This window comes from Crinia signifera, chromosome 8, assembly GCF_055691185.1.
Source record: "Crinia signifera chromosome 8, ASM5569118v1, whole genome shotgun sequence".
Lineage (NCBI taxonomy): Eukaryota > Metazoa > Chordata > Amphibia > Anura > Myobatrachidae > Crinia > Crinia signifera.
The window spans coordinates 100,412,495-100,436,687 of NC_139224.1; the positions used below are offsets into that span (position 1 = coordinate 100,412,495).

At 39.1% G+C, this 24,193-nt stretch overlaps 1 protein-coding gene across 7 annotated transcripts in view; it reads right to left on the reverse strand.

The window, feature by feature from the left end:
- The window catches only part of LHX9 (LIM homeobox 9), a 57,510-nt gene extending 38,423 nt beyond the window's left edge, over positions 1–19,087 (reverse strand). For 2 of the 7 annotated variants that reach the window (XM_083156877.1, XM_083156876.1), the window contains exons 1-3: positions 18,849–19,008; positions 12,738–13,010; positions 3,710–3,912 (exon numbers count right to left, since the gene is read on the reverse strand). In XM_083156877.1, the coding sequence (XP_083013003.1) occupies positions 3,710–3,912; positions 12,738–12,914 (380 nt within the window). In that variant the 5' untranslated portion in view covers positions 12,915–13,010; positions 18,849–19,008. Of the gene's footprint in view, positions 1–3,709; positions 3,913–12,737; positions 13,164–18,848 lie in introns of those variants that run through there. The other 5 variants (XR_014454427.1, XM_083156875.1, XM_083156874.1 and 2 more) reach the window with 5 other exon arrangements.
- Positions 19,088–24,193: the final 5,106 nt, after the last annotated feature.

Genomic DNA, 24,193 nt, shown 5'->3' on the forward strand with positions numbered 1-24,193 from the left:
AGTACATCCCCCCCTAAAATCATATATTTTGTAATTTAGTGGTTTCCCTTACCCCACTTCCCAGCTCCTCCAGGCAGTTCATGTACTGCATTTGAGGAATGGTGATCTAGTGGAAGATCATGTAAATATAATGTAAATATAGCTGAAATCTGACAGCCCCTCGAAGTAAAACTTGGTCAGCATTGCTTTAGGCTATAAAATCTGACGAGGCATAAAGAAACTATTAATAAGCTCCTTACTCCGCAGATAGATAGAATATTTATATACTTTTATTACATCACTTCTTCATAAGAAAAAACACCAAAAAATATCTCCAAGGCAGTTGGTAGATGTTCACTTACCAAGAAAATGTGTGTTAAGACACATACAAAGTAGACCATAGGATCCTAGGCCTATATAATTAACAATATCAGCCGTGGGTCCCAATATTGTGCAAACGCACTGAACGATATCGGTATACATACCTCCCAACATGACCCTCCCCAGGAGGGATGATTACCATCATCTGTGTTCAAAAAACTTTTTTGTCAATTAACCTGTTCAACACAGGTGATAGCAATCATGCATTAAGAGGGAAGTCCAGGAATAGAGCATTCTGTCTCTCCTGGAATGGGTCATGTTGGGAGGTATGGGCATACGATATACTGTAGTTAAATGATGTCACTGGAACCCAGGGCTGGATTTTAATGGGGGCAAAAGGGGTCAGTGCCCCTGGGCCCCCCTCTAGCTAGGGGCCCCCTGTGGTTTGCATGTATTTAAAAAAAATATATTGTTATTATTTTTTTTTTAAGCTAAAGGTTTTGTGCATGGGAGGGGGGTAGTGCTGCAGCTTCCCCTATCTGCCAATGTGACAATGATTAATGGTGCTGAGCATTGGGAGCCAAGTGTGCAGTGCATTACTAGGAGGTGACTAAGTCCCATGACACTTTGCACCAGAGGGCAGAGGCTGAGACGTTTGTGCTGAGCTCTGATTCGTGGAGCTCATTACATGCTTCTCAGGCCCATGGAGGACAGCAGCAGCAGCCTAGTCATGGGAGGGTTTTTAATCAGAGGCAGCACTGGGACTGTGAGGTCTCCTACAGAGTAAGATGCAGAGGGATAAACACAGGCTTTTCATGTGGTATGTATGTATTTATGTTTGTATGTATGTGTATATATATATATATATATATATATCCCCTGAAGTTACCCATTGACCAAGGTTATACTGCCTTTACTCTGTGTTTTGACAGTGTAATATTCCCCCATGCAGTTTGCGGCCAGTAATGACAAGTGCAAGGGGGCCCCCTTGTCTAAAGTGCCCTGGGCCCCCCGAAGGCTTAATCTGGCACTGCTGGAACCCATGAAACCATATAGCCAAATTGACCTGCATGTCCAGCAGATATCAATCATCATTAATGATGTGTGGGAGCGTGCATCGTTAACAATGTTTAGTGTTCAAACTAGACCATATTGTCAAAGATACTGCTCAGAAGCCCCTTTCTGAGTAATGTCTTTCACAATATACTCTAGTGCTGGGGTGGCTAAATCCAGTCCTAGAGAACTACCAACAGTTCATTTTTTCCAGACTACCTGTGGATCTGTAGAATGTGTCAATAAAGAATGAATGCAGCACATGTTATAGTTAGTAATGGCTTACACTTGTGCATAAGTTTGGCTCTCTGGAAAAAGTAGACTGTTGGTGGATCCTGAGGACCGGTTTGGCCACCCCTGCTCTAGTGTGCATAAGGCCTTAGTCTGTGCAGATGTGTGCCTGCATAACCAAATACTTGGTTACTAGGCATCTTGCAAAATGATGAAGCCATCACTGGAAAGAGCCAGCCAAACTTATTGTCAGCAATACCAATTTTACCACTGACAGCAATCCTTAAATGTACTGTATGGGGCAAGGTAAAAAAAAAGCTTTGTTGCCAATAAAAAACTTATCTAATTGATCAATCAAACAATATATTGGTGCTTCTATCAAGCAATATGGCTAATTAGGTAGATGATCTCCTCTTATATTGGGTGAGTTATAGGCCCTGCTCTGGGAAAGGGTACAAATAATTTTTTCCAAACAGAGACGCGTCAGTGTAAGTGCCTCTGTGGTTGTCAGCTTGCCAGTACTGCAGTTTCATCAATTTGCATCCCAGGGCTTGGTAGATCTGACAGCATTGCATCCCCACAGAAACCTATGGCGATAGGCCACGAAGAATTATGAGCATCTAGGACCGGAGCTCACCCGCCGCCCACCTGTGCCTCTGAGTCTGCCTTTGACCTGCCAGCAGCATGTGGCTCTGGGTCCCTTGATTTGTCCTAGTGTTCCCTGGGATTGCATTTATACATTCCCCTGTACCCCTTGTGGGCCAATCTGATCCTAAGCAAATATTAACCCAATTGAAGGGTCACACTCCCTCCCCAAAGAACACACCTCTTTTCACAAGGCCACACCTCCTTTCAACAGGCTTGAGCACCCACCAGCAAAAACATAAATCGGCACCTATGCCTATGGGGGCTGCTGCACGGTTAGAAATGGAGGGACTGAGACAGGTGCAAGCAGTATAACTATATATTTGTGGGCCCCATAGCAAAAGTTTTCAGAGGGGAGAAGAGACAGCCAATCCCCCTTGAACCGATCGGGAGCTTCCCGGCGGCAGGATCACATATGATATATCGTATACCGACCCTTTGCATAAATATATCATTTGCACTCCCATTCCCCATTGCCCGGAGGCTGTCTGAGACAGAGGTCGGACCTGCAGCATGTCCAATCTCTGACTCTGATCTCATGCACACGGGACTGATATATTATTGCGGATCAGATGTCAAACACATGCGATTTGGCCACTTTTCACCCAATTTCTTGACCGATCTGTCGGAATCGGGTGAAAAGTGGCCAAATTTTAATTAGTTTATGCTTCTCCGAGCTCTGATAAATCACAGACAAATAAATAAGGTTAGTATGGGAATGGTAGGGTGGAACAGACCTTTCCAGAAAACCGACTAGAATAATGTAATGTCTAGACCAGCGGTTCCCATACTTTTTTGAATCACTGCGCCACTAAATATCAGCATTTATATGTACAGCACCCCTATGGCAAACGTTTCTCATTGATAAAATCAGAAAAAATATTACAGCGTCATCGTGTTTATATCTCATCAGAGTCATGTTTGTAATAATGGGTGGGATTCACTTCTATTTGTCCACAATGTGCCCATTATATTGACCATATAATTTGAATTGGTCATGGACCAACAATCCAGGGCACCCCTGTAAGTCCCCTAAGGCACACAGGGCCAGATTTATTAAGCTTGGAGAAGAGATAAACTGGAGATAAAGAGGAGAAAAGGTAAAAGGAGATAAAGCACCAGCCAATCAACTCCCAACTGTCTTTTTCAAACACAGCTGATCGGCTGGTGCTTTATCTCCTTTTACCTTTTCTCCGCGTTATCTCTAGTTTATCTCTTCTCCAAGCTTAATAAATCTGCCCCACAGTATGGTAACTTCTGGTCTAGACTATATGGGCAAAACAGTTATATTAGTGGATTCTTATTTACTGTTTATATTGCTTGCATTGAGTACATTCTGGAAATCTGGCATTGGCATATTGTACAAGACATACCTGCAATAGGGTGACAGAATGGACTATATTACAGCCCTGGTTACCATACCTATATTATGTTAGTTATTATCTGATTTGGGATTCAGATGGCTTACACAGTGCTGTACCTGTAATAATCCTCTTTACAGTATATGCTTCCATCTTTTGCAAAACAAGTCAGTTCTGATTCCAAGGCCAGTTTACATTCACAGCATTTCAGACAGCGGAGATGCCACTGCTTGTCCACAGCCAAGAGGTAATATCTGTCAGAGATCTTCCCTCCACATCCGGCACACAGAGCTGGCTTCTCCGGGCTGAGTGGTGGCATTCTCTGTGGTCAAAATGACAGCAATAGAAGCAGTTACTATGCAGACATTGTGTCATGGAAGAGAGCAGCTCTCACATTCATGTCAGTCTCACAAGGTAGTAGTTATGTACAAATTACAGATTACAAATCCACAGTTATGCTACATTTTTATACACAGGATGGGTTATTTACAATACTGACAATATTCACAGAAACATCCTTATTTACAAAGCACTCAGGGTTATATTTAGTAAGATGAGAGTAGTAAAGGTGGGATGTTGCCCATATAGCAACCAATCAAATTCTATCTATTATATGCTAGAAGGTGCTTAATAATTAAGTAGATTCTAATTGGTTGCTATGGGCAACATGGTATCTTCAAAAGAACTCCTATCTTAGTAAATTTACCCAAAAGTGTCTGAAGTTCATCACAAATTCCTCTTTGGTTCTGCAATATGCACACTGTGCAGGTGTGCCTAGTTCACAGAACAGATTGCAGTGTTTGTAGAGAACCATATGCTGGGATCAGCCAATAGGGGGCTTTTGCTTGAACGAGGCAATATCCAATATCGTAGAACCCTCACAGGCTCCCAGGAATACACCAGCCTCCCGGGTCCCAATAATTTCCCCAGTAATATTGGCAGTAGAGGGTCATTACTATGCAATCTGGTGCTATTCATATAATTGTAGTCCTGCCCTCAGAGATTTAATGGATCGCCACCCCCCTCTCACAATGATTTCTCTTCACACACGCAAATGGATGTTTAGCATAAACCTTGCATGGGATGTGGGTGCAAAATCATTGGATGATTGCCGAGCATTGAATGAATTCTACAGCACTCTCAGATCTAAGACACCTCTCTATCGGTGCATAAACTGGGCACCACAAGCTTTGCACATTTATACGCATGAATGTACACCAGGGAACGGCTTTGTAGTGGCATAATGTGTCAAGTTGCAGACTAGCGCCCACCAAAAAATGTATCTGTGGCTAGCTCATAAAGATTACGCACTATAAAATGAATATATTCACCCATATGCAGAGCTATAAGCATCTTGAGAAGCAATAAACTCTTTATTTGTACTGTTTGCATCATGGTTACCACAAGTCATCATTATTATTGTGCACATATTGCTTTCCTATACTAGTTACAAAAGATGTACCTACAAAGAGATGTATTTGTTGCTTACATCCAGTTTTGCATAGCTAACACTAGTGTGATGACATCATTACTGAACTTCTGATTATGGGCGGGATGTATTAATATACATCGCTGACCCTCGCCGCCCAGATTCTACCGCATATGTACTAACATATGCGGCATATGTACTAACATATGCCGCATATGTACTAACATATGCGGCATTTGTACTAACATATGCCACATATGTACTAACATATGCGGCTAGCATCGGGGTGCAGTGACGGAGACCCCCGCGATACCTGTAATGTGGTGTGCGGGGGTCTCTGTCACATCCCAGCGGCTGTCAGTGTCCCCGGCGTCTCCTCCTCCCCCTGCAGCCAGATGTCCTCCTGGCTGTGACACCTGCTGGGGGAGGAGGAGATCGATGGAGGACGGGAAGGGGGGCCGCCCTGGCGGTGATAGAAGCCCGTAGGCTTCTATAGGGTATCGATACCCAGAGGTGGCGATACCCTGCCCGGCGGAGAGGGGGTGAACGGGTATTGGTACATAGGAAAATGCGGTAAAACCCCCGTTTTACCGCATTTTCCCTTTAGTACATCCCACCCTATGTGAGAACACCCTGTCACATCATGGTTCCACCTCTTAAGTCGTAAGTTTATATGCAACTGTGAGCGCATGGCACTGCATTTCACTGCATTGCCCACAATAGACATGCATGCAACTCTTCATCAGTCTCTTTAGGGGATTAGCTGTCACACCAATGTTCCACCATAAAGGAGACTAATAACTACTGTATGTTGACTTTACACCCAATAAGATGATAGTTATAATACCTGCATTATGCATATTATCATTGTGGCATTACTCAGAATGATAATTATCAGTTAGATGTGCTCACATTACACACATAATATTAGCTCTCACAGACAGGTACTAATTGCCGTACTCCAGTTGCACACAGAATAGTGGTAACGTGGGGGTGCATGGTCTCTGCAGATTACAATGGGTCTAGCCATCCATATGGAATCTACTCAAAATTCCCCTCCAAAAATGGCATTGTAGGAGACAGATGCTAGAGGTCCTACTGGACAGATGGACAGATGCTGGAGGCCCTACTGGCTAGCATATATCGCTACCCAGGAGTTATATATATTTATGGAGTTATATATTTATATATTAATATATTAATAACGTGTCAGTGGCCCCCCTACAGCAGACTACCCATTGGATACAATCGCCCGCACTTTTTCAATGAATCCTAAACCTACCAGCAACAGTGGCCCCAACTAAGCAGACCAGGCCTTGGGAAAATCAAGGTGACTCGGTTCCTGCCTTTCTCCACTCGACGGACATCCATTCCACATTCAGTGAGTTATCAGCAATTGGACCCCAATGAGTGCTGAGACTGTGTCATTTTGGAAATTTAAATTCCTAACACCAATCCGAAATATCAGGGCCGCAAATAGAAACGGGACTTCACCACTGGTTTCTAAGTGCATCCCTATATAGAAAGTCTGCATCCCCACCCATTCCTTAGAACTCTATTGCCATCAATTATTCCCAATTGTAAAGCGCAATGGAATATGCTGTGCTATATAAGACATTGTAAATAAATAAATAATGATATTACTGAAATGAAATTGTATTATATATGTTCTAATAAATGTGTGATATTTAAATTGTCATCCCTTGAGTGTATTATTGACTCTTCCTTAAAACAAGCGCTGTTCAGTCCCTTAAAGGGGCTAAGGTTTTTCCTACACTTACTGTGCTTAGTGAAAAAGAGTCCTAGAAAATGGCTTCATATTTCATGGGACAATTCAGATTTGGAGGGACTACCCTGCTGTCCGAATTATCAGAAATTTGTCCTGAGTGATCAGAACCCAGTCCCAATACACTTGGTAGGTATGTCCTATGTTAGAATGTTCTTTCAATGCCATATACACTTAAACTAATGTTTTATAGGGGAGAGAAGAGAGGGATGGGGCAGCCAAGCATTTTGGAAATGTGGTCATGCCCATTGTGATGTAATCCCCCCACCCCGCAAATGAAATGCATTCACACTTAATTTTGGAAGTGTCTTATTTTAAAATGTTATGATGTTGTGAGGTATAGTATAACACCAAATAAGGGTACTTAACATGCTAATAAAACACCCAGAATGCATGAGGATACTTCATCTATTTACAAATACCCTGTCTGGCGGCATCAGATTATAGTATTCCAATCATGTGACCTATTGTTAATGGATCACATTAGGCCCCTAATCTCGGAGTTCGGCAGAGCTTCCTGAAATCTGCCATCCAGAGCATTCCAGGAGACTAGGCCGGTATGTGATGCAAATATGTCATGTAAAACTTTTATACTTGGGGAGAAATCTATGTGCACAGAAGAACTAAGAGCAAAAATAAAACTCAGAAAATGAGTTTGTTGCTACAGTACTAACAAATCACTCTAAGGGCCAGATGTATCAAGCTTCTAAAAGTGATAAAATGGAGAGTGATAAACAACTAACCAATCAGCTCCTACCTGTCATATTTCAAACCCAGGCTGTAACATGGCAGTTAGGGGCCAATTGGCTGTTTATCACTAACTGTGCAGAGTTTGTATATTCTCTCTATGCTTGCGTGGGTTTCCTCCGGGTATTCCAGTTTCCTCCCACAATCAAAAATTTACTTGTAGGTTATTTGGCTCCCAACAAATTAACCCTAGAATGTCTGTGTGTGCGTGTACATGTGGTAGGGAATATAGGGGCAGATGTATTAAGCCTTAACAAGAGATAAATGCAAGGGTGATAAGGAGAGATAAACGTCCAGCCAATCACCTGCTAACTGCCATAGTACAGGCTGTGTTTAAAAAAAAGTCAGTAAGGTGCTGATTGGCTGGACGTTTATCTCTCCTTATCACCCTTGGATTTATCTCTTGTTAAGTTTCCAAACACAGGCTGTGTTTGGAAACTGTCAGTTTCCAAACACAGCCTGTGTCATGGTAGTTAGTAGCTGATTGGCTGACCATTTAACACTCTCCATTTTATCCCTTTTCAAGCTTAGTACATCTGGCCCAAAAAGTGAGAGTGGTTAGCATGCATACATAAGCCACAGGATGAAGGTAGTTCCTATACTAATGGTACCATAATGGTACCATATAACAATAAATGAAAGGGTATATTATGATGAAAACTAGTACAGAGGAAAGAGGTGATCATTGTCATTGTAGGTAAAATCATTTGTATTCCTAGCATCAGTGTCTGCTATAGTATGATTGTAGTTACCATTCTTACACAAAGAACAGCATAAAGGTAGTTATACTGTACCACAGTAGCATAGTAATAAATATGCTGATGGGCAAAATTATCTTCAGATCAAAGGTGTAAAACAAGCTCACTAAAAGCCACAATTGTGTATATATGCAAAGCTGTAACTACCTCCAGATATGTGCAGGTGGGCACCAGTAGCATATACTGTATGCCCTGTTTAGGCCAAACACTTATACCAATATTTATAATAACCATCATTTGGTTTGTGACATGCACATTCCATATTAGGCATCAATACATTACAAAATCTGTCTTATTACAGTGACTGCACCTTGTTTACAACTAAAATAAACAGTAGGTACTACTAGTGGTGCAGAATAGCATTTTGGGAAATATATATATATATATATATATATATATATATATATATATATATGCATGTATTCAGATTGCCATGATTCTGGAATTTCATGCCAGCCTTGGAAAGATGGGAGTTAGGAAGCAGAGTTCTGATATAGGCCGGATACAGTGAGGGTGTTCCTGACAGCACAGACACACCAGGACATTCAGTAGGTGCATGTACTCCCGAGAAAGTAATATTATTTACGAATGGTCAAGGAGGTGGAAATGATGGTGGCTGATGATGGTCTACAACAGTAGCAAACTGATTGTGATTGGCTGTTGGTAGATGCACTGCGGACACTGTTTATTTGTTTTATTTGTTAGATGAATCTTATGTTTCTGTGCCTGTGTTTAAGCAACTGTTTTATTTTTTTTGCATATCAAGTAAGGACTGGTTTCAGATTGTACTATAGTTTGCAAATACCGGTTGAGTATCCCTTACCCAAAAAGCTCAGGACCAGAAGAATTATAGATAACTGATTATTCCGTATTTCGTATTTTTTTTATATTTCAATGCGGTATCTTGAAGTATCTTGCATTTATATTATTTAAACACATCAAACACATGAAATACACACAAATATATTTTTATTTGTACATGAAATAAGGTTTCAAAACATGAAACAAAGTTTGTGTCCTATCTAAGGCACTGAATTTGAATGCCAAGCAATCATTTTCTTGCACATATTTAGTGCCAGTTACATACCATGTCCTCAGTAGTGCCAGTTACAGATGTCCGAGTAGTGCTTTTAGCAAAAAAAAGACATCCTGGAAACTACGGCTAAGGGATATTTTGGATAAGGGATATTTTGCATAAGGGATATTTGGATAAGGGATACTCAACCAGTATTGCTGTTTAATAATAGATGAGTATTTTGCAAACAAAACAAATTATTCTGAACAGGTGGTGCAAATATATGTGACGTGAGTCTGGAGTAAAGCGTGAGCAAATGTTACTGATACCATATATCTTGCAATATTTGCAGCTTTGCATATACATGCCTTTTTTTTGGTAAATGTATACTGTGCTGTGTTTGAGGCGCCATTGGGACAAAATTGAGATCGACCGCAAAGTGTTGAGTTTATATAAAGTACTTTACAGTACAAGAGTAGAGTTACAGTACATTACTCTAGGTATTTGTGGTTTTTAATTGTATCTATGTTGTAGGCTATGGGCAGTGAGTCTTGGATGATTGATTGATTGATTGATTGGTTGATTGAGTTACCTATTTATTTTAACTTAAACAATTTCACCTTAGGTTATTCACTTTTCCTTGTTTGGCAACTCCTGTTTGTATCCTAATATCTCCCGGTTCAATTAAACAGGTAGCAGACAGTTTAAAATAAACATATCAATTACTGCACAGATATAAATGAAAGGACATGTGCATTTAGAGTAGTGATACCACTAATAGCTAGGTTTCAGACAATGTAGGACAATGACATCATACAAATTTAACTGACACTGTATTATAAGAAAATATGAGAGTATAAAAATTCAGGGTCGCATCATTTAGGGGCCGCAGAAAGACGGTTACTTACTTATATGAGTAAGTATTCCCTAAGCTCAGTAAGTATTCCCTTATCCAAGCAAGTCTATGTTTGCATCCAACAACCAATAAGGTAAGGGAAAAAGACAAATGCAAACACTACTATTTCCCTCATTTGAATGGTTGTTGGATTGGAATATATGCTAATCTGGATGAATATTTACTCTATTTTAATAAATACTATTAAATGTAAGGTTAGTCCTTTCCCAGCTTAATTGTAAACTACATCTATATCTTTAATAAATGCATATTTAATATAGATTTACTCATTCATGCAAGAGCCCTATATCCAACACCATTCATAAATGCTATAGGAGAGCACCCATAAACATCTAACATAAGTAATATCTAAAGCAGATCGAGGCCAATAGCAGAAAGGGCAAAGGACCACAAACAAAGTAAGACAGGGCAAATCCACCCCCAAAAAATAAGATGTAAGCAAAAAACAACAAACATAACTGGTGAAACGGTAAATGTATCTACTATGCAAAATAGTTATATTACTTTGTATTTTTTTGCTTATATGACACCATTTTTTTCTGATCATATATGTATTAATTTGTGTGAAGCCATTTAAGTACTTGTTATAGGAAATAAAAAAAGAAGGTAATACATTTAGACATTATATAGTCTACAAACATATAGTTCTTACAAAAAATAATACTTTAATAAAAATAACACTTTCATATATATGTGAATATATTTATTTAGTAATCAGTGCTATATTGTAAGTAAAATACATTTTTAAGCATCACATATTTTTCTTTATTAAAGTATGCTGTCATAGTAAAATATATAGTTATCATTTATAAAACAACAATGACAGTAGGTAGTGTGTGTTTTTATTTAATAGCATGAGTCTCATCTGCCTCCTTTTCCAAAGAAAGGCATCAACACATACATAATGATGTTACTAATTCATGTACCTTTTTGTTTGTGCATTATTATCCACTTCCAAAATATGAAAAGTGATATGGATGTTATTTGCCTACGATTATCATTTTTCGACAATCTGAATTGCTCATATTTTCCTCAAAAATCTTCATTGTTCAAAAATTGCAAATGATTTATTTTGATTTGATTCAGACATTTCTTTAAAACCGCAGAGATTCTCAACATTCGGGGGTATTAATACATGAGTGTCTGTCTGTATATCTCCCCTGAGAGCTTATTAAAGAAGGGAAATATCCCTTATCCACTAATGAGGCTTGATCTCTGTCTAATCTCTTTTCATACTGACCCCAATTAACATTGTCTTGCTTTCTCTAGACACTTTTATATTATCTGCACATTTCTAAAGCAAATATTATGTTTTTTACTTAGCATGGATGTTATTTTTTATATTACCATGAATAATAATAATAATAATAATAATAATAATAATAATAATAATTATTATTATTATTATTATTATTATTATTATTATTATTATTATTATTATTATTCATAATAATATACAATGTATATTATTAATATTATTCATAATAATAATGTAACTAAATTGTCATCAGGCTTATGACAAGGCAATAGTTTTTACAATTAACATTTCCTTGATTTGTTCTTTACATATTATCTGACGCTAAACTATATATAATAGAGTATAAATAGTGCTCTCTTAATCTTAATTCATGAGTTATATAAGTACTTAATGCTGTCACTGACAAACATATCATTTAGCAGAAGATACATTTCTAAATGATTGCTCTGGATGTGTTTTGCAACACAATGACCATGTTCTAACTTTATAATAGTCAATACTCTTGCAGATCGTATTTCTTGTTCATTTATAACAATGCATAACAGTGTCTTTGAAGTAATACAAAATAAATATAAAAGTTATAATAAAATAGTATTATTATTATTATTAATAATAATAAAATAAAATAATATTCATAATAAAATAAAAATAATGTTAAACACGACATGTTAAATAACATAGTTTTCTCCTTTTCTATTACAAAGCTAAACAATCTGCACTCACTTTGTTCGCCTGGAAAGCATGGCATCTATACATTGCACGGATACATATGAAATAGTTAAGATACTTATTAAATATATACAGTATAATTATATTTTCTTTAGAACTATTCATTCGCTGTAATTAATATATTAGACTCAGTATGACAAGTTTATTTGTAATGGAAAATTAATTTATTAAAAACCCTGATGCGGGTATTGAATTCAACTTTTTTTAATTACCTTTAAAGCAGAAAACCCTATGTTACATACATACGTATATATAATTCTCAGTACATATGACTGCAGACATGATGTATGTTGGGAATACTAACGGTTAATGCATTTATACTGCTACAGCATCAATACATTATAACTGAGTAGTGTTTCAACACCAGCACCTATACCTGCTATAACAATGCAGCTGGCTACTCTATATTCGTATAGAAGAGAGAGAGAGAGAGAGAGAGAGAGAGAGAGAGAGAGAGAGAGAGAGAGAGAGAGAGAGAGAGAGAGAGAGAGAACAGTATTCCAACTTACAGTTTCTCTGCCATTGACCTGGATACTTTTGGCTAAGCGGTTATCTGCTGACTTAGACCTTCTCTCCATCTCTTCCATGATGCCTTGGATGTGGCCCCCAGTTATCCCGTGGAAGAGCATGGCTGCTGGTCGGAAAGAATAGGCACTTTCTTCTGCTCTGCACCCCACAATTTCCATATACAGAGCCCCAGCGCTTCTTCCAGCATCCAAACCCAGGGTGAAGTAAGCAGAAGTAGGCAGTGAGAGGCCTCCCGGCTGCTAGTCGTGTTCCTCCTGGAGATAAGACAACACAGCGCTATGAGCCATAGAGCATGGGATGTGGTGGGAGAAGCTGGGGCAGCGAGGAAGCTCCCTCCTGTAACTGCTGCTCACAGAACTTGCTCAGCACATTAGTGAGGAGAGCCGACCAAATTGTGAAAGAACACAAACCAACCCATTGCTGATCATTGGGGAGGAGGGGCCCGAATTTTGTTAGGCAAAACAAAAGGATGTCATGCACTAGTGGAGCCCACAGTGATGGACAAGTGGTGACAAGTGGGGGCTGGGGGCTTCCATAGACCCCCTCTCATTTATAGTTATGTACTTCAGCCTAAAGAAAGATAATGAGGTGCAAGGTGAGATCATCAGGTGCAGTTCTGGAAAACAAACCGCTGCGATGGGTCATTCCAGCTAGAGATTCTTTTAGGACAAATGCAGATATAGGAATAGTAGCATTTAACCTCCGATAGAACGCAAACAGATAGATCCGATAGAACGCAAACAGATAGATCCGATAGAACGCAAACAGTGATACATGTTCTTCTCTCGCACAGTGCACACTTTTATTGGTTGCAACTTTTTTGCAGAATTGTGCAGGTCCCGAAAGACCCATTTAGCAGTCAGTAAGTCTTGTCCCCAATAGCCAAATGTATATTATATTTTTATTATTATTATTATTATTATTATTATTATTATTATTATTATTATTATTATTATTATTATTATTATTATTATGCTTTATTTATATGGGATAAGCAGTGGCCAATTACAGATTACTTAAACAAATAAACAAAACAGTACCTCATAGTTGAATACAATTGAGGTCAAGTACAAGGTACATAAACATAGTTGCATCAGTAGAGGACACTGGAATAAGTATCAGTGTGGTAGAAAACCTTTCAATATGGTACCATTAGGTGGTTTAAGTAAGAGAAGGAAAATCACATGAGGGAAGAGGGCCCTGCTCGTGAGAGCTTACATTCTAGATGATGACTTATTCTGTAACTGAGCCCAAGATAACTTTTTAGTTTGCAATAAAAATAATTCAGAGAGAGCTAGTACAAATGCATTACATGATTTGAAATATGATAGATAATAGATGAGAGAGAGAGAGAGAGAGAGAGAGAGAGAGAGAGAGAGAGAGAGAGAGAGAGAGACTATAGTACATAGAGTATGAAAGAAGGATTGATTGCTTGAGAGATAGATAGATAGATAGATAGATAGATAGATAGATGATAGATAGATAGATAGATAGATAGATAGATAGATGATATATTGCCTTCTTTTCTAATCCTCCTCCCACTAATGTTTAGGGTTTGTACAGCTGTTGCTTATTTCCTAACACCTCAGTTCTCTTCCTGAATATTGATCTCTATTTCACTTGTTGAAGTAATCAAGAGCCAAAATGGGTAGAAGAGTGTCCCATCTATGGCTCCAAACAAGCATCGCCGGAGACCTGCCCTCTTATTATGCCATGTACCCACCAGCAGGAGTTTCATTTGGGAGGATAGATTTCAAAGTGCAAACACACAAACTGTACATATAAACACACATACATACATACATACATACACACACACACACATACACATAGGTACTGTACAAATAATTTCACACTGATATACATACATGCAAACATACGTACACACAGACACACGCACAGTCAAAGGCATACATACATACATACATACACACATACATACATACATACATACATACATACATACATACATACAGAGAGGGACACATATACACACACATGATACAAAGAGAGACAGCCCGTATACACATGCACATAGAGAAGGACACACACACCCAGCACTATATCGGGAGTAAGCAGATAATCTGACACTGCTGTGTGCTGGGTGTCAGACCCGGGGGTGCGTTGCAGGGAGCTGTGAGAGCAGTGAGAGAAGCCAAGTGCTCGTACATCATGATCTGGCCAATACTCTGCTTGGACTGAGAGGACGCACTTAGAGAACACACCAGGGAGTATTTGTGTAGATGTGATGAGCGACGATTGAATATGTCACAATGTACATTAAAGATTTATACCTGTGTACCTGCAATAAAAGGACGCCTGTGATCCCACATGGTTTATACTACATGATACTGTAGTCACTGAGATAACGGAATAATCCAATATTCCCTCAACCCAAAGAAACCAGACAATCGCTAGCAGAAACTTTGCAGTACTGTGACTGTACATTGCTCATTTCTGAGTGTGGTCACTGAGCTTTGCATATAACTAACCACATATACAATGTGTATTCTTCCTAGCAGGACATACTGTACATGTTCTTCATGAAAGGGTTTGGGCTGAGGCTCTCACAATTTATTTAATTTCCCTGACATGGAGGATGGAGCCTCTGATAATCGTTATGGGTTATATGCAACTACTAATACAAACTCTACACAGAGACACATTATTATTATTATTATTATTATTATTATTATAATTATTATTATTATTATTATTATTACTACTATTACTAGTACTACTACCACTAGAACTGCTACTAATACTACTACTGCTGCATACAGACTAAGATACTGTAGTCTGAATGTGGTGTACTCGTAAATCATCATAAAGTACTATTTAATGATTTATATTAAGCAACAGCTTCAAAAGCAAAATATTTATAATATAGATAATAAAATAAAACAGTATAACAAAAATGCAAAAATAGATAGATACACTAGTCAATTTTGAGAGAGAGAGAGAGAGAGAGAGAGAGAGAGAGAGCGAGAGAGCGAGAGAGAGCGAGCGATGTAGTAAGATGGGTACTATATGTAGATATGACTTCGCTTTAATTCCCTACAAATGCCCGTGATTCGTATAATAAATCATCACGTTGATCTCTTGCCAGCATATGACATGCAGCCAGGTCACTGCTCCCATGATAATCCCCCGCTCTCGCACATATGCACCAATATGCAATAGATGCCCTCTCCAGGGGGAACAGACATATATCATATTTTCCTATTTGATATAATTTTCCATTACTTGTTCCAAGTCCGATATTTGTGTTTCAGTGTAATGGCGCAGAATGAAATGATGTTATTAGCTAAATGATATGTGCCTGTCCTCTGGAGAGAAGGAATCCCACTCTCTCCCCTATGCTGGTACCATAACGGTAAGTGACAGCAGTCAGTCACAGATCCTGCAGGTGTACAGAGGTGATGAGCCCTTATTCTGCTAGCAGCATCACAGTAATACTGTAGCGAGCCCTTAACTTTACTGGGAGTCATTTACCTGCATAAACCCAGTGATTCCGGAGTGATGGAGCAAATAAATGTATTTACAGAGATAACACAGTAAGTGTCAGTCTCAGTGTATGGAGCCAGGATAGCCCGCATTTATCATAACATGAATGCGGGACAGAGATAATTCGTTATATATTGTATGTATCCTTTGTCTACTATCCGATCCTCATGTATTCGGTATTATACAAAGTGGGTCTTATTTACCCTCTAATTCTATGTTTCTAAATAGCATTAACTGGTCACTATTCACACAAGTCCAGAAATAACACAATCTGACAGTACTTTATCAAGTTCACCTCTATATATGCAGGTCCTAAATTACAGTGGGAGTGCCGGATCTATTTGGACATATATATATATATATATATATATATATATATATATATATATATATATATATATATATACTGTACACACACACACACACACATTACTATCATATGTGTTCTAAATGGAAAACCTAATCTTTAGAAGGGCCCGCTCGAATAGGTGAAATATAACAGTATTATAGTTGTGTGTGTAAATGTATGACAAGAGTAATAATTATAGTAATTGTTTATATATAGAAGAATATTGTCAGTCTTTTTGTAGCACCCTTCATTGAACTGATTCCGTCTCTGCTGCTGTCCAAATGGTATCACTTGGCCATAAATACCTTGTTAGCTGTGGCCAGAGGCGAGAGACTGAAGCTTACTGTACCGTGAAGGGTTGTGTATTAAGGGATATGTATAGTGTAATGGGATTGAAGACAGGGCTGACCAGTGATATTGTGTAACTCCAGCTGGACAAGATGAGCTTGGGGGTGAGGTGAGTTAGTAGACAGGAGGGTGATCCCAGGGTGCTCCTTGGCAGAGCTAAGATGGGTCCCTTGAAGCCTATTAGTGAGAAGCAGAGCGCACAGCAGCCCCCCAACAAGCGTGGAGGAGAGGAGATAATGAGGCGGCTCCCGGTGCACTGGCACAGAAGATGCTCACTCTGAGACCTCGACAAATACATGGAATAGAAATAAGGGATATGCAGTACACACAGATACACAGACACTACACACACACACACACACACACACACACACACACACACATATATCTATATATCTACTGTATATCTACTGTATATCTATATCTATCTATCTATATAACAATATGAAATATATGTGTCAATGAGTACATGATGTATATAGATTGATGTATATATAGATTATAGGTGTGTGTGTGTGTGTGTGTGTGTGTGTGTGTGTGTGTGTGTGTTGTTTGGTAAAAGTTGAATAACTGCTACTGCGTACTGAATATTGTAAAGACATAACTGTTATCCTTGGGTGTATCTGGAGCAGGTAGCCAGAGGTGTGAGCACACATAGGTTGTGTACATTATGTGTCCGAATATACAGTATATGTGTACACCATAGTATATCAGGCAGTAGGGTATTAATGTGAAGTTAATGGCATCATAGTAATACAATGAAGGACTTTGGCGGGCAGATTGCATAGGATTATCCCGTCTCAGAACATTATACCGGGCCGCACCTACACAAGTCATACACTGTCATTTCACACAGGTCACACATTGTCATTTCACACAGGTCATACAAGCAGGAGTATACACTGTCACATACTGTACACAGATGCAGGGAGACATGATGCAAACAAATATCTTATATCTCTGGGCTTTCTCCGTTCATATAATGCGGGGTTCTGGATAACTGCAGAATTATTTCCCTTGGTATAATAATAATTCTAATAATACTATTATACTAGAATACATTTTATTTTGAAGGATCTATCTGTCTGTCTATCTATCTATCTATCTATCTATCTATCTATCTATCTATATCTATCTATAAATCTATCTATAGATATATGTGTGGGTGAGTGTGTGTGTATATATATAATATATATATATATATATATATATATATATATATATACATAAATATAGATGTGTGTCTGTGTGTGTGTGTATGTATATAAACATATATGCGTGTGTACATATATATATATATATATATATATATAATGTGTGTGTGTCTGTGTGTATATAAACATATATGCGTGTGTATATGTGTACACACATATATGTGTGTGTGTGTGTGTGTGTGTGTGTGTGTGTGTGTGTGTGTGTGTGTTTGTGTGCAATCCTTTTCGTCGATTTTGAAAAGTGTAAAGTAGATTATTTCCAATAAAAGGTAAGAGAATAATAAGAGGAAAGGCCTGCTGACACCTATATAAACGAAATGTTGTTGTTAATAAGAGATGAGGGAATTGTTAATGTGTTCCTCTTACAGTATGTAGTGCACGTGTTCCAGGTATTTATGTAAACCGCTGTTATTATAAAATGCCTATTAATACAGTGTGGAGAAATGTTCGGCATATTTTTCGTTTTAGCAAATACAAACCCATTTGCTTTACCCAAGTGATGTCTTAAAATGCAAGCTGCCTGTGTCTTGTCCTGTAGAAGGCATGCATATGTGTATAAATGCGATGTCTGACAGTGTTATTTATGCATAACAGTAAAATGTAAAATAAGCACATTGACCCCCGCAGCCCGTGTTTGTGGCAGTGGGTGATGGGAGCTGTGGAGCATACTGTACCTGCTGTAGTACTGAGTGAGGTTCCCCAGCCCGAATAGAAGAGAGTGTATGCAGGAACAGGGTGCGGTGGTAGTGATAAGCTCCCTTACCCTGCTGCTGCTGCTGCTGCTGCTGCTGCTGCTGCTCTCCTGCTGCTCAGGGTCCAGCTGATGCCTCCAGTGTCAGTGGGATAAGCAGCTCTCAGAACTGGGGAGATGTTGGGTTCTGGCAGGAGCTGTGGGCTGGTCCTTTTCACTGCAGACAGTCCCTTAGCTAATTAAAACAAACAAGATAGCTTGCTTTGGAGACCGTCTCTCTCTCTCTCTCTCTCTTTTTTTTTTTTTTTTTTTTTTTATGGTGATCAATATTCCTATTCTAATTCCCCTAAACAGTGCTACCTATTATTTGTCTGTATTTGTACCTTTTGCACCAATGTCTCCACTCACTATTCTCTGTCACCTGCAAATCTGTCAAAACTCTTCTAAATAGCTATTAATTACCCTACATTATACAGGCTGCACCGTGATCGATAACGGTAAATGCAGATAAATCATATACAGTAATCACCACTTGTCATTAGACCAGAAGAATATTTTATTTGATGTGAAGGACAAGTGGATGCTGGGCAAGCAGCCTGGCCTCCCCAGCATTATATGTGGATGGATAAATACAGTAACTGCCATGTACTAATGTGTTATACCTGCAAACAGAGGCACCCGTGCATAGGTGCACATGTAAGAGCTGGCACACACAGCCTAGTGGTGCCAGGGTGGGTGGCTTGCAGACCCTACTTTGGTTACACCCACGCTGGGCAAATCGACTATTTGGCAATCTTTGCGCAGGATGATAACGATGTGACATTAATTAGTAAATATAGACGACGATATTTTAAATTATTATTTATTTTGATTAAGACAATATGGTTGATTAACAATATATGTTAGGTGATGGAAGGTGTATAAACGCCTTGTCACAGCACGTTATTGGTACAGTATAAGGCTATCTGAAGCAGAGGAGTCTATTAGTACAGGGATAATTACTATAAATGCGACTGATGGGTAAAGATCCTCCATTCAGGGCCCACATGTCGCATACAAAACGCAGAAGGGGCAATGCATCCAAGTTCAGGTGAGTGTCGCTATTTGTAGGGGTCCATCACTCAGTGAAGAAGCGTTTTCAATGGACCTCTGAAGGACTGTCCCTACTAACCAAGTGGGGTGCCGGACGGGTTCCCGACAGCCACACACCAAGTGACTGTGCCCTGCATGAGTATTGTAATGGTACCAGATATATACAGTGGCATTTGGAGATTCTCTCTATGCTTCACTGATCTGGAATAGTTACAGTATGTGCATTCACTGTATTCCTACAGGAGTTCTTCAAAGTCAGGCGTCACTTTCTGAGAGCTCTTCCTTTAATTACTCCAAATATTGCTATCTAGCCTTAAGTGTACAATAGCACCTTCAGTTACTGTAGTTGTAAAATCATTAACTCCAGGTTTACAGGTACTGAAATGGGACAGTGCATTGACCAGAAATAGCTGCAGCTTCCAAATAGTATAGGGAAGATGAGATGTTGCTATAGGCAACTACTCAGATTATATCTGAGTAGAATAGAATTCTCATTTTAGTTCATTTACCCCAATTAATTTTATTCCATAAAGCGCTATGTGCACCTTCCGTCATACTATGGACACATTTTATATTCATACATAAAACTATGTTTCACAATATTGTTATCTTATACACAAGCGTACACACACACACACACACACACACACACGACCCTCAAGAAATAGATAGACAGATAGATAGATAGAAAGAAAGAAAGAAAGACAAACCCAGAGACAGACACTGTACGATGCTCAGTGGAACATTAGACATTGTACACTACCCCAAGCACCACACATGAACTGTTCAGGCTTGTGGTTATTTATCATGCATATTTCTGTACATACATTGATGGAACATGTGACACACAGCACCTTTTGAAATTTGCCACTTGCAGTGAACTCTAATCATTTCATGCACAGCAGAAGATGCTCATTTGCTGATGGGAAACTGCATGATACCCTATGCACACGGATAACCTGCATAAACCATAGCAACCAAGTCAATCCTGTCACTTTTATACTGCAGTTACTGTACAATGATAGTAAACATGTGACTGCTTGCTACTGGTTACTAAACCTATTCCTGTGCATCCGTTTTCATAAATATTTTCAACATTGTCATGTGCAATCATAGAATATCCCACAGAAATACCATTTTCTGTGACAGACAACAAACAGATTATATAATATTTCTGTGAATGGAGAACCATAACTACTGTAAGGCTCAAATTGGGAATCAGTTATTACCTTAGGTGTGACCAGCTCTTACACTTCACTTGATTGTTATATAAATGTGTCCTTCTCTTGGCATCTCCTGCTCCATCTATATGTTTTAATTAATTGAAGCAAGTTGAAGATTTTTAGGACAATTGTTACACAGTACACAGTGGGTGTGTTGCTTTATAGTAGTCATGCCTAACAAACTACTTCTTATTCCAATTCACATCACAAATGCCAAGTCTCACGCAGGATTTGCACACGGGTACAACCCGGGAGCGACCTGGCATTTGCATGGTGAATTCACCTCAGCTATCCGGCAATAATCCAGGTCGCTGATGTCACACGGGGTGGGGTGGAGTGGATTGGTGCGTCTTTGAGGTGGGAAAGGTGGCAGCCCTTGGTGCTGACATTGTCTCCTCCCTATAATGTAAGTGGGCCCTGAGTTGCTTTCACACTGCCCAGCAACATGGGTCTGATCCGGGTAAAACCCTTCTTGTAACCCCTGTCAGAATGCCGGGTTGTTGGTCGGACCCAGGATAATTGTGTGTTGTGAAAGGGGTATTATAGAACTTCTTTCTCCAGTCTTTGGAAAAGATGTCCTAAGCAGTGGCTCCACTAGGGGGGTGCGGGCTGCACCTAAGTGTCACCTTTCAAGGGGTGACACCAAAGTACCAGATCTTGCTTAGTGACAGCATCCGGCTCCTGTCAGTGTGTAGGAGCCTACACTTGCAGCCACAGCACTCCCCGGGGGACAAGCCACACCCCTTTTCAGGATGCACAATTTCTAAGTGCTACAGCGGTGTCATAGGAGCAAGTGATGCCCCTGGTACTAAGCCTTTTAGAGTGATAAAATGCAAGGGCCCGGCAACTCGTCAGACTATCACTAACATTATTTTACCCCATGAATTATCTCACTTGGGCCTTATTCAGATCTGAGCTCAGTACAAATTTGTTTGGAAAATGGGCAAAACCATGTGCACTGCAGGTGGGGCAGATGTAACATGTATAGAGAGAGTTAGATTTGTGTGAGTTATTTTGTTTCTGTGCAGGTTAAATACTGGATGCATTATTTTTACACTGCAATTTAGATTTCAGTTTCAGCACACCCCACCCAAATTTAACTCTCTTTATACATGTTACATCTGCCCCACCTGCAGCGCACATGGTTTTGCCCATTTTCCAAACAAATTTGTACTGAGCTCAGATCTGAACAAGGCCCATTGTGTGTATACATACACTAGTGGAATTTATTCTGCACACTCAATAAAAAAAAATGTTTTATTTGATATTTATGCTGATAATTCATATCTCTGCTATATCAAATCAATACTTTTTTTCGGTTGAAAGTTTTGTGTACTAGCAACACATAACGTTGCTTGATTTAAAGCAGCCAATTACGGGATGCAGTACTATAATAGCACATTTGTAAGGCTCCTGACAATAGGGAGAAGATAGCATACATAAAACAGGGACCTACAAGGTTAAGTAATGCAGACATCACAGCAAATAAAGTGTTTAGCCAACATCTGTCGCCACCTAAAAAGTAGAGATGTGTGGGCTCCAATTTACTCGGTTCTTATAGCCAAATTAGTGCGAGTTTGGTTTTATTCAAATTGTTCTTATTGCCTATCCAAAACATGTGACAGCCGATAGCCAATAAAATCCTGCTTTGTGATCCGAGTAAAACCGGGTAAATCCAAATTGTCGCATCTCTACTTAAAAGGTTTTGTCAGGTACTCAACGCTATTAATTGAACATTAATAAGCTTCAGGTTCTTCAAAAATGTTGATACATATAAACAGTTGTACAGAATCTGTTGCAGTATCAGTTAGAATAGCTCATGGCGTATTGTGGGATGTGTGCTTTCTGCAATTGTCAACGTTAATTAAACACAATCATTTAAGTCATTAGTGAAGTCTTTGAAAATTCATGTGAAAACTGACAAGTTTTTATTGCCTAAAATGATGCTATTTAAACCCTCCATGTGAGAATATTTTTATTGGGAGGGGTACACCAGTGGTTCTGCACTATGGCCCTTATTCAGATCTGATCGCAGTACAAATTTGTTCTCAAAATGGGCAAAACCATGTGCTCTGCAGGTGGGGCAGATGTAACATGTGCAGAGAGAGTTAAATTTGGGTGGGGTGTGTTAAAACTGAAATCTAATTTGCAGTGTAGAAATAATGCAGCCAGTATTTACCCTGAACAGAAACAAAATAACTCACACAAATCTACCTCTCTTTGCACAAATTACATCTGCCCTACCTGCAGTGAACATGGTTTTGCCCATTTTGAGAACAAATTTGTACTGCAATCAGATCTGAAAAGGGGCCTATTCCCAAATATTTTTACCTTAAAATAAAGATTTTCCCTACTTTTTCACCAGTCTGTGCACCAAAAAATGAATTTGTAATTTAATTATTAATTAAATTTGTATTGTGAGTTTGCAGCGAGAACGACTTACAGGACTCCACTTGCACGTAAATGAATTGACCCCCCCCCCCCCCCCCCCCGTGTTTGAACTTTATTTTTGTATATACCGACCACATAACTACAGCAATATTAATTTTATCAGTTGAAGAGGGTTGTTCAACCCAGCAGTTCAAGGAGGTTCTGCCACACCCGTCGTACAGCCCCGACCTGGCACCCTGACTTTCACCTCTTCCCAAAGATAAAGGAGCACCTTAAGGGTCAACAGTTCTACTTTGATGACGAAGGTGAAAGCTGCCGTTTGGTCCTAGTGTTGACATCAACCACCAGCTTTCTTCTCTGATGGGTTTGCCTGACTCGTCAAGTGTTGGCGCACATATGTGGAAAGGGATGGGGACTACTTTGAAAAGTGAATAGTGTATTACATAGAGGATAAACTGAGTTATCATGTACAAAAAAAATAGTTGAAATGTGTTCAAAAATAAAAAAACTTATAGCCATGGAGGCATTACATTTCAATCCAGCCTCGTAGTATATTAACAGTCTAAACTACAGTATCCTGACTTTGAAATAATCCCAACAGGCCGTTGAACTGATAATTCTT